The following is a 17,189-nucleotide window of genomic DNA, read 5'->3' on the forward strand; positions in this document are numbered from 1 at the left end:
ACCTACTTGACACACAGCTGCATTAATTAGAACTTTTTAATCAGTTATCCTAGTAAAACCAAGCAGCTTAGGTAGCGTCTACCTGCTGCATACATGTGATCTATAGGCCACTAGTCTTAAAGAGTCAGGGCTCATTTTCCTTCTAATTCTGGTACTAAAGCTAAATAAATGGTTGACAAATATAGTATAGTGTAAAATATTATTATAAAACAAAACACACAAATATTTTTCAGTCACAATACCCAATCTAGCTTTTTTTTTTTAGGAAGAATAATAATACTGTAAAAGATGTATAAGCAAAACAAGTTTAACAAAGGTTAAAGGAATATTAGCATGAAAATAGTTCTTTCCCGTAAATATGGGCCCACTATGGAATTAGATAGTAAATAATCTCTGCAGGGCTTCTTTCTCTAAGACCTATTAAATAAAGAACCCAAATAAATTGCACATTTAAATGCATGTGTTAGTCATATGGCCCTGGCAGCAGCAGGGGGTAACCAAAAGTACCAGAACAGAATGGTTCCAACAACATCCATTTCTTCCCAGTACTAAAACTCTGGGAAATGGAAACATGAGTCTTCCTGTATTTGTAACAAGTTAGCGAGAACATAATTCTCACAAATCAAAAGTATTATAAATAAGAACATTGGTCACATTGATATGCAATGTTTCAGAAAAGTAGTAATGGCATTAGAAACATTACAGAGCACACTCAGATCCCTCTAGTCAATTATCTAATTGATCTGCTTCAATAATCAGCATTAACAACTAATTCAAAGGTGGAAGATCATTGCTTGAAAATAGACGCTAGGAACTTATCAAATAAGTGAATTAACTGGAATTTAATGATTGTTAAGTTGTAGTGTTGCTTACATTTCTGAATATATGGCAATGTGTACCATACTCATCGCATGCCCCAACTACAATGCCTTTTAATTCATTAATTTTTTATGGTGGGTCCAGGCCTATGAGCTCACGGGTATAGGATATAAATTCTGTACTGAAAGCCCAGCGCTACAAAATAGGCTGGCACTTTACAAATACATGACAATTATTGTTTTGCTAAGTTATAATTAAGCAGCTTTCAGCTTTCAGGTCAACAGACCTTGTATTGTTACTGGCACAAGAATGATAATCATAATTACAGTTTTGTTTTTCTTCAACAGACCTTACTTTGTAGCTGGCATAAATATGAGGGAAAAAAATATTTTTTATTTTAATGTGCTTTTGGGCCATTACCCTAGAAAAGTACATAATTTGTTATAGAGGATTTTGCCTTTAGTAGCTGACTGTTCAGAGACAAGTTTGATTATTATGACAGTATTGCAACTTTTCATGTTTTTTTAGGTTACTTAATATGTCAGAAAATCAATTTTACCAAAATTCCAAATTAATCATGAACTGCATGTGACTTACGAAATAATAATTCCATTATCAATAGAGAAGCTGTCAGAGGGTAAACCGGCAATGTTCCATGCTCGGATTTTCACAGGCTCTCCTAAAGTGGTTGCAAGAGAAAAATCTTCTGAGCAGTGTATATTTTTAGTTTTGCATAGGGAAGTCCATTCTTTGGTTTGCATCTGAAAAATTAAAGATTATTAGTATTAGGATGATGCAAGTAAAAAACTAATTACTGGTAACGCACATGGTACAGATCCTAAAATCACTGAATTTAAACGTATATTGCTAATTTGCTACTACAGTAGTACAGTTATTGTTATGCTCTACACAACATCAAGATGTGACAGGCAGGTCCACCTTAGGGCAACTCAGTCACCTACATTAATGGTTAGAAGATAAAAATGGATGCACACATACAATAGTTTCAAGATATTTCTAGTAAATGGTTTGCACTTATTTACCCTATATTTCCTGCTGAGAAGATAAAACCCAGCATGCGATTTAGATGTTGGTATGTGACAAGTGCCGAGCCTGAGCAAGATCTTGGCCATACGTGTGTGAGGACTCAAAAATGTTTTTATCTCACCATCTCCTACATTTCCCAAAAGGCGAGGCCAGGCACCATGTTTGCTTATACCCAAAGCAGGACGGATTCTTAGCAGGGTTGCAGGGTTGATCTCATGCAACCTCTTTAAGAGATCAAGCATGCATTAAACCAATGTAGACATTGCATAAGAATAATCAAGTGGGAAACTTAGGCAATCATGAATGATGGACCAAAAATTCAGTGCCTTTTGTTTTAGAAAATCAGCCCTGCACTAAAGCAATAGACACCCCACAAAAATGTCATGTTCATTTCTCAACTTTGGAGAATGGATCACTTTAAGAGTAAAACATTTCTGTAACGTATACCTTCACTACTCATGACATTCCCGATTATCATTATTGACTGTATTTTATGGTTTTCTCTTTTTATGAAATCTGCAAATGTGTCATATCAATTTATCTTAGCAGAGATTTATCTTTGCAAGAAGGAAAGGAATATGTCACTGTGAAATACTGTCTTCCTAACAGTAATGCATTATTTTACAAGTTTGCCCTTGTAACCAGACCAAAACAATCACTTAGATCGCAATAATTTAAATGAGACAATATGAGCACATCTCCCATAATCTTCACACATCTTGCACCTTGTTAGTCACAGTGAGAGTTGCAGTCAACAGTTAATGTGTCACAAGCTGTATGTCTTTGTTACAGGCAAAAATATCCTGAATGCTAGACATTCTGGAAAACATCATGATCTTGCAAAATATATATATATCTATCTGCTATTCATCATCTGCATTGACAGTGTGAATTATAGACTTGAGTGCAGTTTTATGACATCCTTCTGACGGAAAACCACAATGCAGCCAAGAATAGTAGTATGGTAAGACAATAACAGAGGAGGTTAGGGAAGGAAGGATCAAGGCAATTGAGCTATGTAGCGGAAAAAAGTAGGATGAATAATACGGGGACTGTAAGCTTTAGAATGCTGACTAAAGAATATATAACAAATGTCTACTGCGAGTATCTAACACTAAAGGGAAAATCAAAAGAATTTTAATTTAGATATTCATAATAAAAATAATCACCACAGACATCAAAATCATGTAATTATAGAGCTAACCGGGATGAATTAATCATTAGTTAAATTATCAACCCCCAAATTATTCTTTTTATTCTCTGTGGTGGTTTTCAAAAGCAAGTTTGCTCCTTTTTGGATATTTAGCAGAACTGAATACAATTGTTAGATTTCTTTTGTGGACTTTGTAAGCCCAGGTTAAATGGAAATATTAAAAGAAAAAAGAAATACCGGTATACCTCACAATTTATATTACATGTTGCATTCTGTTCCATGTAACATGACATCATAGCTGTCTGCAGTGTCACAATTTGAGCAGAGGATGCTGCAGCCCTTATATTGTAGCTCCAAAATATGTTGTGTTGGAGCACTACCTGCTCCTGGTGCTGATGCTTGGCACTGTCCCAGGCTTCTAGTTTACTGGCAGCCATTAGTATGGGATAGTGTTGTGCTAAGTGCTAGGTGACTGATAAGGATACGCAGTATAGTATCAATTTGCATTTTAAGGGGGTGCAAATGAGTTATGAATAATGCAAATCAAAAAATATTTTTTAGCCCGCACTATGTGTCTGGAAAAAATGGCCAATGTGATTATCCCAGTAACGTGTGAGACATGCTGAGACCAAAGTAACAGGAGCATATAATGTGACATATATAAAGCCAGTGCTCCTCAGCATGCCTTGTGCCTTTAGTGCTAGCATTAGAGAGACAGATATTGGTAGTTAAATGTCAAGTGTTGATATGAGGCCACTACAATAAAGAGAGTGATATTCAATGGCTTTGACAAAAAAAACAGCAGATCCTAACAATTAATAGAGATTTACTTTCAAAGCCAATTCATGTAAATGCTCTTCAATTACCAATGTTTTGACCTCCATACAAAAAGTATCATCAAAGGCCACCATTTAAGGCCTGGACCCAAGCTGATACTAGATCTAAAGGCTTGTGATGGCGGCCCTGGCTCTGTACAATGTTCTATCTTCTACAATATGTTACAGAGAGCACAAAAACAGCAAACATCAAGTCCTTGAATATTTTAATATACCCCAACCATATGCTTAACTAATAAGATAATATGTACTGTTTGACACTGTGGAAAGGTTTGAGGAAATAAATGCTTGTGTGATTTTTATGCTTGCTGTCCCGGGCCATGCCAATCAGTTGTGCTATGGACATTGAACGTGGTATTTCAGTTTAAAAGAAATATTGCAAGCTGTCACATTGTCCTTAGGTTCCATGTGCATACACATTTCACTGTTTGAATGCATAGTCATCTACATTCCCACGGCTACACATCCACCTGAGTTGACAATATGTTAGAATTCCTGCATACTTAATTAACTACAAATACATTTATGCATGAATTTCTGTTCCAAGTAAACATTTGCATACTCTTTAGATTCCTATCGGAACACTAAGTCAATACTTATGAATGTTTTAATAAAAAACTAAAGGTTAGCATGCACATCAGACAGATCAAATCATAACCTGTGGGATTCCTGGCTCCTGAATACAAAAAAAATATCATACATTGAATTATTTGTATACTAGTCAACTGCAAAGAATAGGTTTTGCTTAGAGACTCTGAAAAGGCAAAAGCCTGAGATTGGATTCGGTTTTTAAAATACAGGGCTGGTCGTAGTGTCAAGAGACTCAGACAGCTGCTCGGGGGGCTTGGCCAGAAGAGGGCATTAGAATAAAAACAAGAAATGGATTACAGTGAAATTAAAAACATATAACATGTCATCACTAAAATAAATATCATCATCAAATACAAATGTGCAAACCTGTGCACATATGCACATATATGTTCAAGCAATAAGAAGGCTATTGGATTAATATGTTGGTCCACTGTGAATAAAAGTAATCATATTTTGTTTCCTACCACTACTATAATGTAAGGCGTTTAATAGAGTAAGGGATTTAGTAGGGGCGTCAGGGACATTAGATTGTCCCTTTAACAAATTGTTAACTGCTGCTTTAATAAAATTATATCACACAAAAAAAGCTATTTAAGTCATTTTCTTTCCAATGATTTATATTAACAACTTAAGTCTCCTCTGTGTGTTTCTATGAGTTGCTAATCCCTTTTGCTTTCCATGCACTGGAACCATAGCTTGTGTGACTGACACTTGGGACAATGCACTAAAACCTGGCAAACCCTAAATTTAAAAGCTGCCTGGTATCTTGGAAATATATATATATATATATATATATATATATATATATATATATATATAGGACATTTTTGTGAAGCAAAATATATTCACTTTAGAGAATTTTATTGACTTCATGTCATTTATAAAGCCTGTGCAGTTCATTAAAAGTGGTTCCGAAACACATGTAATTGTAGAACAAAATATACCGTATTTGCTCGATTATAAGACGACCCTGATTATAAGACGACCCCCCAAAATCTGAATATTAACTTAGGAAAAAAAGAAAAAGCCTGAATATAAGACGACCCTAAAGGAAAAAAGTTTTACCAGTAAATGTTAATTCATGTAAACTATTTTTTTTAATAAAAGCTATGATTGAGAAAAATATTTTTTTTGTTTTTATTTCTTGTATTTTCCAACCTGTCCCCCAGTTACGCACATCTGCCCCCAGGATTGCCACTCCAATATGGCACTGTGGCCCATGATATGCCTTTTAACCCTCTATATGCCACTGTGCCCCATGGTATGCCTTTTGACCCCCTATGTGCCACTCTGCCTCCAGAAATGCCTTATACCCCTATATGCCACTCTGCCTCCAGAAATGCCTTATACCCCTATATCCCATTCTGGCATTTAGGGGGTTAAAATGCATATTATGGGGCAGAGTGGCATATAGGGAGGTATAAGGCATTTCAGGAGGCAGAGTGGCATTAAGGGAGTTAAAAGGCATTGTATAGAGCACTCTGCCTCCAGAAATGCCTTATACCCCTATATGCCACTCTGGCATTTAGGGGGTTAAAATGCATATTATGGGGCAGAGTGGCATATAGGTGTATAAGGCATTTCAGGAGGCAGAGTGCTCTATTAAATGCCCCCTTAACGCCACTCCAGAAATGCCCTATGCCCCCATTTAACACACACACACACACACACACACACACACACACCCTATACCCCCATTTAACTAACACACACACACACACACACACTCTCCCCTCCCCTCCCCTCTCAGCCCTCTCTTACCGGTGCTTCCAGCCGGGGCAGCGGGTTGACGTCGCCTTCTGCTGCAGCCGGAAGGAGGTGGAGTTGGCAGCGGGGGTTTGTATCCGTCCGTCGCGTATACTTTCCCCGGCTGTCAGAGATCAGAGTTCCCCGCGCCGGTGCGGGGAACTCTGATCTCTGACAGTCGGGGAAGGTTTGCGCGACGGACGCAGACAACCCCCGCTGCTAGCCACACCTCCTTCCGGCTGCAGCGGACGTTGTCTACGCGGATCGCGTAGACGTCAACCCGCTGCCCCGGCAATACAGCAGGAAGCACCGGTAAGTGTGTGTATGATGGGGGGGGGAGGGGGTGAGACAGGAGGATCCAGGTCCCCTGCAGCGGTGCGGGGGATCTGGATCTTAGTCTCCTAATCAGACTCTATTTGAGGTCTGATTAGAAGACGACCCCGATTAGAAGACGAGGGGTATTTTTCAGAGCATTTGCTCTGAAAAAAACCTCGTCTTATAATCGAGCAAATACGGTACATACCATTGCAAATGGAAAAAGGGAAACTTATGCTTGTGGATTCACACAATGCTATGTGAATGCCCGTCTGCATATTTTGGAGAATATAGCACTATTGCTAATCCAAAGAGCAAGCCTTGGAGTCTAATATATCACTTGACTCCAGCGTATTATGCTGAGGTGAACAAAAGATCAGTGAATAGGCACTGATCAAAGAAAAAGCTGAAGCTGAAAAAAAAGCTACGGCAGATTTCTACTAAATGCTGACCAACAGTGCCACCAAGAGAAACCTCTGTGAAATCATTCACAGCCTTCACCAGATTGCATTGTATTGATATATAGCTACTATATAGACACACACCTCATGTGCCTTCATTTGGGGCATTTGTTCCAATGAAAGAAAAGATTACTAAATGTCAAAAAATTTACCATATCATTATTTACACTTCGGTACAGAAGCAGCTCATTTAACTATAGTATATTTTATTACCGAAGCAGCTGATTTAACTTTAGAGGTTAATTAATACACAAGCAAGTGAATAAACTACTGAACCAAGTACCCGTTGGACAGACATATTGGGATACCAGGGACTTTCTAAATACATAGACATTAATATGTAGTTGGCCCCCCTTTGCATCTATAACCGTTTTCACTCTTCAGGGAAGGCCTTCCACAAGATTTTGGAGTGTTTTTGCCCATTCACCCAGTAGAGCATTTGTGAGGTCAGGCACCGACGTTGGTGGGGAAGGCCTGGCTCGCAATCTCCATTTCAAGTCATCCCAAAGTTTCATGTCTTGCTGGTAAAACCAACAATTTTTAATGGTGATGAAAATCCCCTGCACTTAAAATTAAGAAAGAACAAAAGCACTACTAAACACTAACTTACATCCACTTGTTTTTCCCATAGAAATTCTGTAGTGCGGGAGATTCTGGGTAGGCATATGCAAATCAAACGATCCGTTATTTCTTAATATAACATAATACATAAGTGAGTTTTTGATCTACACATATGCAAACCTCAACGCAGATTGCAAAGGGCTTTTGTGTTGCGCCAGGTACTTGATTTAAGTGGCAAAGAAACATATCGCTACCACCACGTCAGCTGGAGAAAGCATATTTAAATTCAAAACATTTAACTGCTTTGTTAATATTCCATAAATATTAAAGGGAAAATAATGCCTTGTGACCGGTATGGCTTCTACTTTCCTAACATAGACTAGGTTTTCTCTTCAGAGGGCACATGGAATTCTGAATCACAAATGATTCAAATTATCTGTCCAAGCTTGTTAGCACTAATTCAATAATGCTTCAATGTGGTTTATTTTAGAAGAAAGCACCTATATTGGACATCCTAAATCATGGATTCATTTATTAATAAACATTTCTGTCAGCTTTTGGAGGCCTCTCAGAAGTTTGAGGAAAGTTCCAAGTTGGATCAACATGTCAATTAAAAAAAACAACTCTTACTGACACTAAATAATTCTAATTCTATCAACTTGATAAAGACCTCATCGTGAGGTCAAAACGTTGTTGTCCTTCTCCTTCAATAAACCTGCCTGAGTGGAACCCTTGAGTGCCTGGAGCCTTTTTCTATTTTGTTTTACTAAATAATTCTAAAACATTTCCAAACCTCCATTTCTAATTCAAACAATGTTTCATAAACCTGTATACAGGTCATTGCAGAATAGTGTAAAGGGGAACAACATCCTGCTTTGTGGTTTAAATAACACACTGCATCCAAATAATTTAGAAACACTTTTAAAACACAATGGTAAACCCTGAGAGCACACGCTATGATTTGTTTGTTTTTTACAGTGATGTTAAGCATTCCCAGGCTTAATTATATATTGTTAAAAAATGGTACAGAACAGAACAACTTTATTTGGTTTCCCCCTCTTAGCAAATGTGGCCTTTGAGAGCCAGGTTATTGATGACATTCTGAAGCAAAGATGTAACTTTTGATCTTCACGGAGGCTGATTGCTCATTAGTACAGTGTACAATTATATGACAGCAGCTATTAAAATGAACACATTCATGCATTTTAAGCAGAAAAAAATACTTACTGACATCTCTGGTAAAAATCCACAATTTCACAGAGTGTGATGCATTAGGGAAAAACAATTATCAGTTTTTAGATTAAGAATATATTATCTTTTAGAAACAGTTTTAAACAAAATAGTAGCCTCCATTGCTTGTTTACATTTGAATTTCACCACATATCCTTATATCCATATCCATATCCTTATCCTTAAACAGATACATGTACCAGGAGCTTTAATTTGAATAAAAGTAATGTCTTACAGATAGTGGGAGTATCAAAATACACTGTCTCCTCTGATTACTGTAGACAGGCTTCATAGAAATTCACTGGAAATACAGAGATTTACCTCCTTGTACTGCAATTGTTCACATTGTAATTCAATATGGACAACTGCTATGGTTAGTCCTAATATTTTAGCATTGTTACTGCCACATGAGTAAAAGTTCTTAACCTTAAGAGAGGTGCTGCTAAACCGTTACATATCAAGCTGTTGCTCACCCAAAACTCCCATGTTTGCCAGCCAGTTGTTTTTGTGATCAAACATTTGGCATGCCCTGGGAAGAAAGCATTTTATTTGATATAATTCACAAACAGAATATTCTCCTGGGATTTCAAGAGTTTAGAAAAACTATTTTTTTATTTAACTATTAAAATTAGTTTTTAATTAAATAATATTTGTCAAAAGTCTCCGAAAAAGTCCTAGTTCTCATCTTGATTATGATACCAAGGAAAAATGTAATAATTCCGTATTTTACTTACACCCAATTAAATCCCAGCTTTAGACTTACCTGCCGGAAGCTTGAAGTAAATGCACCTTGATAAGCCACAATCCCAGAAGAAATAAGGATATCTCCAGTAAGGTTGATATATAGTTTTCCTAGTTCTATTGCTGTTTGGCTCCATCTTGTTTTCTCACCACCTAATCCTCCAATCAGCTGCTCAGCACGATCAAGTTTTTTGCTGCACAAATCAACCTGAACGCAAAAATGAGTATTAACCTAAATCTCTTCCAAAACATAGTAGCACAACACAGTTTTATTTTTGGGGAAGAGGTAAGATATGGATTTCAGTAATGCATATGCCCAGACACTGAAATGATTCTTGCTGTGCTTGTGATGTGTTTTCGAACCATGTTCTAACCTTTAATATATACAATGATATGTAAACATAATAACAGGTGATACTACAAACCACCAATGGGAAGCTACTGCTAACAGTACAGTAGAACTTAGAACCCACGGCTGAAGCAGCTAACGTATAACCCAAGTGTAATTGAATTTAATATACTGCTCTTACTACTTACTATCAAGACTTTCTCTACATCATGTGCAGTAAACCAAACAACATTTGGGCTATATTCATGAAACACAATTTTGCAGCAAGTGGTACAATTGCCAGAACCATTCATAATGCTTCCATGGTGACTGCTCCACATTTAGCACCGTGTCTTAGGATCATTCTTAATAAATTGTGTGTTTGGATTTTTTTATGGTGCCTAGTTAACGTTCATTGCTTTCCTCGCAGAATTGCACAACAGAGTTTAAGTTCAAACGTTTGTGGTCACTTATTCTTTTCATGGAAATCAAGGACATTTCTAGCTGTGCTAACATAATTGCAAAAGGGTTTTCTATTGATTAATTAGCTTTTTAAACTTGCATTACCTAACACAACAGTACACCTATAAAGGTATTCCATTAAAATGTCCAGCTGCAACAGTCATTTACAAGATTAACACTGTATTTCTGAAATGTCTACATGACCCCAAACTTTTGAATGGTAGTGTAAGTGATATCACCACAACAAAATATTAATTCAAGGCATACCTAGATACCAACACCAAAACAATTGCGATTTTATTACTCTAGAAAACAAAGGGGAAACCTAATCAAAAAGAATAGTACCCAAACTAGCTATTAGCAAAACAGAACACAAAACCCTTGACATAAATAAATATGCACTTTTATTGAAGCTCATCAATCCTTCTGTGCAAAGACAGATAATTAATGCCAAGTAATTTGCGAGCTGGAGTCCCCTGAAAATAATTTACACAGAGCTGTCAACACATTATATTTTGCTAAGTATGTGAGGTAAAACAGCTTATCATGTAAAAAAAATATATATAAGAGTTAGACAAGGTTATTTTATTATAACCCCAGACTAATTCATTTCTGGTGGCTGAATAGGTTTTTTTTTATTACTTATTTTAATAATTATTTTAAACAGTGAATTTTAATGTGTATCTTTGACTAATCTGTAACAAACGTTAAGCTAAACATTAGCTGATTTTACCTATAAATGACAAGCTCGGGTTTTGTGGAAGAAAATAAGCTATATCACTTTTTAAATGTTCATTCTGCCAAAGAGCGTGCACAAGTATTCTACAATATGATCTGTATAAATATTGTTTTAATTAAATTGTCTAGGTTTACTGTGATTTCATGAATATAGAATGAACTAATCCATCACAAGGTGAAAATCTAAAAGTAAATTATTGCGTGATCTTAATTTTCTATTAGAGGGCTGTTTTTACTGTGCAGTTATGATATCAAGGACAATATGAAAAATAATCCTCTTAACAACCTATGCAAAAAGGCTTTCATATTATGGTAAGTTAATTTAGAAATTATTATTTAGCTTTCATATAGTATTCCCTTATAACTTAAATGCACTTTGAGGCCAGGTGCCGACAAATGACATGCATGCGGCCTGCTGGATACAGGTGACCTCAGGGCCAGCCCTACTATGGAGCAGAGTGGGGCAATTGCCCCAGGCGGCAGTTTTCCGGCCCAAGAAATGCTTTAGGATGCCGCAGCCAGCAGCAAGCTAGTGATTGGAGGTCAGCTCTCACGTGGCAGCATTAGTTTCTCGGAGAGCGCGTTGACGTCAGGCGTCACGTGGGGGGGCATTTTACACTTCGCTCCAGGCAGCACAATGTCTTGGGCCGACGCTGGGTGACCTCACACTACACTTGTATACAATGTACTTTTTATTCAGCTATTTTTGCTTTTCCACATTTTTCTTCTCTTTTGTTGTACAGTTTTCTGTGATTGATATAATACTTTTACAAAAACATGATACTTAGATCCATCTAACTGTAGCACATGCACATTCCTTTATCTTTGATTTAGAAATAGGTCACTCCTGATACTGTAAGTAGAGAGTAGACTTGCGCATTCGGATTCGTACAAAGTCCCAAAAAGCTTAACAGTTTTTATCTGAAATGTGGGTCCACATTCACTCACAGTCTCTCACACTCCCATTCACTCTCTCTCTCATGCTCTCCCAACCATCTTTCCTCTCCCACAATTGTCATCTTGGAGGAAGTTGACATCTTCCACTTCCTTGGAGGAAGTTGACAGGTTATGTCAGCAAAGATGCGGACAAAGAAAGATGATACCAGATTAAGGATTGAATACTGAAGATAGAAGATGATGAACAAGAAGATGCAGAAGAAGATGCGGAAGCGGAAGTGGTTGGCAGAAACAGAAGGGATCTGCAGAGAAAGTAGGGAAACATTTAGAGAGCCTAAGAGTGAATGAGAATGAGCATGTGAGAGAGTGAGTGAGAGGGAATGTGGGCACCAAATTAAAAATTACCTTGAATTTCGAACCGAATGGGCCAAAAACAAACCGAGAAATCGCATACACACTGATTCACATATGCACACACCATCACATACACATGAAATACCTTTTATATTATAGAGATTATTAGGAAGCTTTATATGGGCCATTGTTTATCATGTGCATTCCCAAATAGAGCTTTGTTAAAGAGAAACTAATCTGATTTAGTTTGCATTAATGTGTGTTACAGTGATGTTTTTGGTAGAATACATTGCATAGCTGCTGTAAAAGATTTAGTGAGATATAAAAATTGAGTGGAAGAGTGGAAGAAAAATAGCAGCATAGAGTGTACCCCATTTGGGTCACAAATTAGTGATATTCGTCATTTGATTCCAAAAGTACCATCACATTGCTTCAGACAAGACATAAGGCTTGTGGCAGTTTTGGCCACTTCCAGTTGGTTACAAGCACTTAAATTTCTTAGAAACAATGCAAAAAATACATATTATTTTCAGTTTAATGTATACTAAATACAAATAATTACACAAGGTAGAAATCATTCTATTAAAACTAGATATTGCCAATACCAAATTTCTACACCACTCACAATTTCTTGGGCTTATCCATCAACAAAACTGACATTTTTGCATTATTTATTAATGATATGTTCTCAGTTCATGATTTTATTCTTTTACTATATGAAATTCTAAAATGTTCATATATATACCTGGTTTTCCAAGTCTGCCTTCTTTTGCTTGTTTTCTTCAAGTTTTTCTTCCAGTTTAGCCAATTTATCTTGAACTTCCTTCAGAGCTGCTTGCTTCTTCCTCAGACCATCCATTGCAACTTTTAGTTCACTCTCAGCTTGCTTCAGCTTTACTTTTTTTGGAGCAACAATCTTGGCCACTCTAAAAGATACAAAACATACAAGGCCAACATTTGGCGTTAGTTTAAGTGCTACAGAAATAACTGTAGGAAAAACTTTTACCCCACTCCTTCTGCAACACGAAAAGAAGCAGGTGAGGTAAGGGGGTAATATAAGTTTGTGCTTCCAATTTTTTTGATTGTTTGCGTGCTTGGGTATGTGCTGATAAGTTGTGTTTGCACATGTTTGTTTATCAATTCAAAAACCTAACAACAATCAGTGGAGATTGCTTTTAAAAGTCTTAACTGACAGTCTAAATGCTCATTGGCATGCACCTTGTAAGGACTTACCTGCCTCTCCGGTCCCGCGCCGTGGCCGGTCCCGCAACGCTTCCTCCTCGGCCGGCTTCCCGGGCAGCGAGTACCACCGCTACCCGGTTGGCGTCTTCACCGCGTGGCCGACCACGCGGCAAACAGGTAGCACATCTGTAACGTGTTCTTATAACCTCGGGTGACCTCCTTAATGCAGGACACACCTCCTCCTGTCCCTATTTAAACCTGGACTTCCTCTTCTGGGTCACCCTTGGTTGGTGTATTTTTGCTATTTGCTTGTGCATTAGATTGTTACTGACTGCTCCGGTTTGACTTGGCTTGTTGACCTCGTTCCTGTCTCCTGATTCGGCTCCTGATTCCTGCTCGTCTGGTATTGATTCGGCTTGTTGACCTCGTCTCTGGATTCTGATTTGGCTTATCCTGATTACCTGTCTGACCCGGTTGGTTCTCTGACTTTCTGGTTCCTGTTTGGCCTGGCCCACTCTGCCATCTGGGGTCCTACCTCACCATACCATTACACACCTAATGCAAAAAAGGCCAGTCCTAGACTATCAAATACCCCTCACTGGCTCGCATTGGCATCTAGCACATGAGCTTCTATCCACACCAACACACCAAATAGAATTTTGGATCCCTCTATCGCATCATTAGCATCAATATAGTATATTGGACCCGTTGCTGTGCCCCAAATTATTTGTTAATGTATAAACATATTAGGGAAGGAACATAATTAAATGGTAACTTACAATAGTCAGTATTTTGGTGGTTAAGCGGAATAGAGAATAGAGGAATAGTGGAATAGAGAATTTTCATAATTTGACTAAATGTCTTCCCATTTTCGCCTGTTGTATGAGACCCGAGACCTTACTTGGTTCTTGATCTCGTCTACATAAAATATATAACACACTGTAAAAAAAGACACTTTTGTACTCGTCTACATAAAATATATCAAACACTGTAAAAAAAGACACCTTTTGCACATAAGCAGTTTATAGAAAATTATAGAAATATTTTTAAAATTAAAAAAAAAAATTACTTGTCATAGGAATCCATGGCAACCACCCATTTACAGAGTCCTTCGGCTGCAGTCGATGCATTACGGATCTTATCTGGAACAAATTCAGCATTGGTGATATACTGCTTCCTTATGATGCTCATATATGCAGGTGGAATGTTATCCTTGTCATATTCATGAAGTGACTGAAGAAATTTTATGTCACCCAAAATTCTCCTTGCTGGTCCCCAGAAATCCTCGATTTTTTTTCCTGAGCCAGAAGGATCTGGAATTTTGTCCGGTTTGACTCCTTTCAAAATGCAAATTGCCTCCATAACAAGCTTAACTCCAGCAGGGGGATTATTCATGGTCTTTACCACTGTGATGTCCTGTACAGACAAATTATTTTTGTTAACATCTTCACCTTTAGCTCTTGTATTGATTATGGACTGTCCCCATGCATGCGAAATAACATATGACCTACAGGGGGCCTAGTGAGCTCAGTGACGTCGACTGAGTAAAGATGGCTGCCGCATACTCAATGAGACATGTGCTTTTGAGAAAGGAAGTTGCCTAGTGAGAACTGTGACGTCGAGTGAGTAAAGATGGCTGCCGCATACTCAATGAGACATGTGCTTGAAGGAGGAAGTGAGGATCTTTGGGTCACTTCCTTACACAAATAACCACCTGTAGTGACCGCCTCCTAGAAATGACCATTCGGTATTGGCTGGGTTACTACCCAGTGGGTGAATACTGGATTTAAGGCTATTTAAGGTTTTACCAGTTAGTTTAGAGGGAGTTTCATGACTGGGTCGGAAGAAGCCAGGTGTCTTATTTGAGGAGCCCATGTACTTCAATTGAATATGTGGCAAGGAACTCTTCATATTGTTTCAACTTTTATGCTGAGCCATTTATCCAGTGTAAGCTGCTGAGTCTACTAATAGAGCTAAGTATATTTGCATTGTTATTTTTTGTTTGTATAGCTATTATACTGTTTAGTTTTGTTTTTTTCTTATACATGATATATATATATATATATATATATATATATATATATATAAATAGGGTTTCCTCAGCAATGGATTGATGTTTGTTGTTTATTTTTAGTAAAGGTTTGTTTATACTTTCATTGAGACTTTGCCTTGTCTGTTTATTCAAGATATTCACTGATATTTATGTGATTGACCAGTATACTTATCTATATTTAAATTTGGGTATTTGCATAAATGTATACATTTACATATTCCCATAACAGCTCCATTGCCCTCAACAATCTCAAACAATATTTTTGGATAGACCCTATTAGGCACTTTTAAATCCATAAATTTTTTCAAAGAACATACAGAATCCCCCATGCATTTGCACAAGGGACTACACAATAAAATTTGCATTTTGTGCATGTGATGGCTGACGTGTCCCTTTAATTTACCTAAGTACAAAACTAATCTTACTTTGTTTTAACTTCTTACCAATAATATAAGTAAAGCAATAACCCATCAGATAGGAAATGTACATTTCCAACGAAAATGAAAAAATCATAGAAAAAAAAACTTTTGAACTGCCCATGGTATACACATATGGTAGAATTCTAATATACACACAACAGTAAAATATAGGATTGGGAAAACCAGGTAGATCCACTTTAAATCTGTAAATGTAAATGAAAACTAAGACATTTTATTGTTTCCCGTAAGGCACAACATAACGGTGTTTGCCTTGTACGTTTGGATAAAACAAATAAAAAATCAGAAAATAAGAAATCCTTTTTCCCAGATTCCTGGGTCCTGTGCACCTTAACTAAGAAATATATAGCTGGTCCTTACACTATTTTTTGCTAAAAAGGGAACCAAGGTACAATTGTTTCTTAAGTGTAAACATTCTTAACGGCCAAGACATATCCGCATCCCCAGAGGTTACATAAAAATGGCCAAGGTACATTTACTTTATCTACCTAATCCTAACCCAGGCACAGATGAAACATAAAATGTTTATCTAGTAGGAGACAATTTGAAGAACTGGCATAGCTAGCCTGCTGCATGTAAAACAATAGTTGTTTTCTGTGTAATCACCAAAATGAAACCCATTATTTATCCAACAAAGTTACTTATTTATTGATTGGGTTTTGGCTAAATGTTCCTGCAATAGTAGTAATTAGTTAATTACAGATTAACAAACATACATACACCACCTCTTTGCTATATGGTATTTGCTGTACAAGCTTCAGAACAAGGTACAGGAATGTGATCCCTCAGTTACAACAGGAACATGAGATTTTGCTCCAATAACTAAACACCAGTAATCCTCAAAACAAGTTTTATTCCACAAAACACCCCATGGAAGCTTAGTGAAAACAAAATGAAACCGCAGTGTTCACTGAATTTGCATAATATGTATTTTCTTTTTCGGTCTTATAGCAGCTGAGAAGGTATCTTGGATAACAAGAATCCATTCTATTAATCTTAATAAACTTTCTGAGAGGTATTTACACATTAATTATCTTTTTACTGCTGGTACTTTGCATATCATTAAAGCATAATTTAGATAATTTAATGCTCTTACAAGAAAGAAAATAACAATCAAGTTTTATAAACTATGCTACTACACTTTGTTTATTGAATTGTTAGCACATTTATCAATCTAATAATGTGCTATTCTTAACCCCTTAATGACAAAGCCCGTACATGTACGGGCTCAAAATGCA

The 17,189-nt window shown here is 37.0% G+C and overlaps 1 protein-coding gene across 1 annotated transcript in view; it reads right to left on the reverse strand.

The window, feature by feature from the left end:
- The window catches only part of LOC149290646 (dynein axonemal heavy chain 7-like), a 110,602-nt gene that overhangs the window by 35,628 nt on the left and 57,785 nt on the right, over positions 1 to 17,189 (reverse strand). Inside the window, exons 42-45 of the mRNA XM_089488443.1 lie at positions 14,531 to 14,877; positions 13,025 to 13,205; positions 9,523 to 9,708; positions 1,417 to 1,580 (exon numbers count right to left, since the gene is read on the reverse strand). Coding sequence (XP_089344569.1) covers positions 1,417 to 1,580; positions 9,523 to 9,708; positions 13,025 to 13,205; positions 14,531 to 14,877 — 878 coding nt within the window. The remainder of the gene's footprint in view (positions 1 to 1,416; positions 1,581 to 9,522; positions 9,709 to 13,024; positions 13,206 to 14,530; positions 14,878 to 17,189) is intronic.

The sequence above is a fragment of the Sceloporus occidentalis genome, unplaced genomic scaffold, assembly GCF_023333645.1.
Source record: "Sceloporus occidentalis isolate IW3139 unplaced genomic scaffold, rSceOcc1.0.p SCAF_38, whole genome shotgun sequence".
Classification (NCBI taxonomy): domain Eukaryota; kingdom Metazoa; phylum Chordata; class Lepidosauria; order Squamata; family Phrynosomatidae; genus Sceloporus; species Sceloporus occidentalis.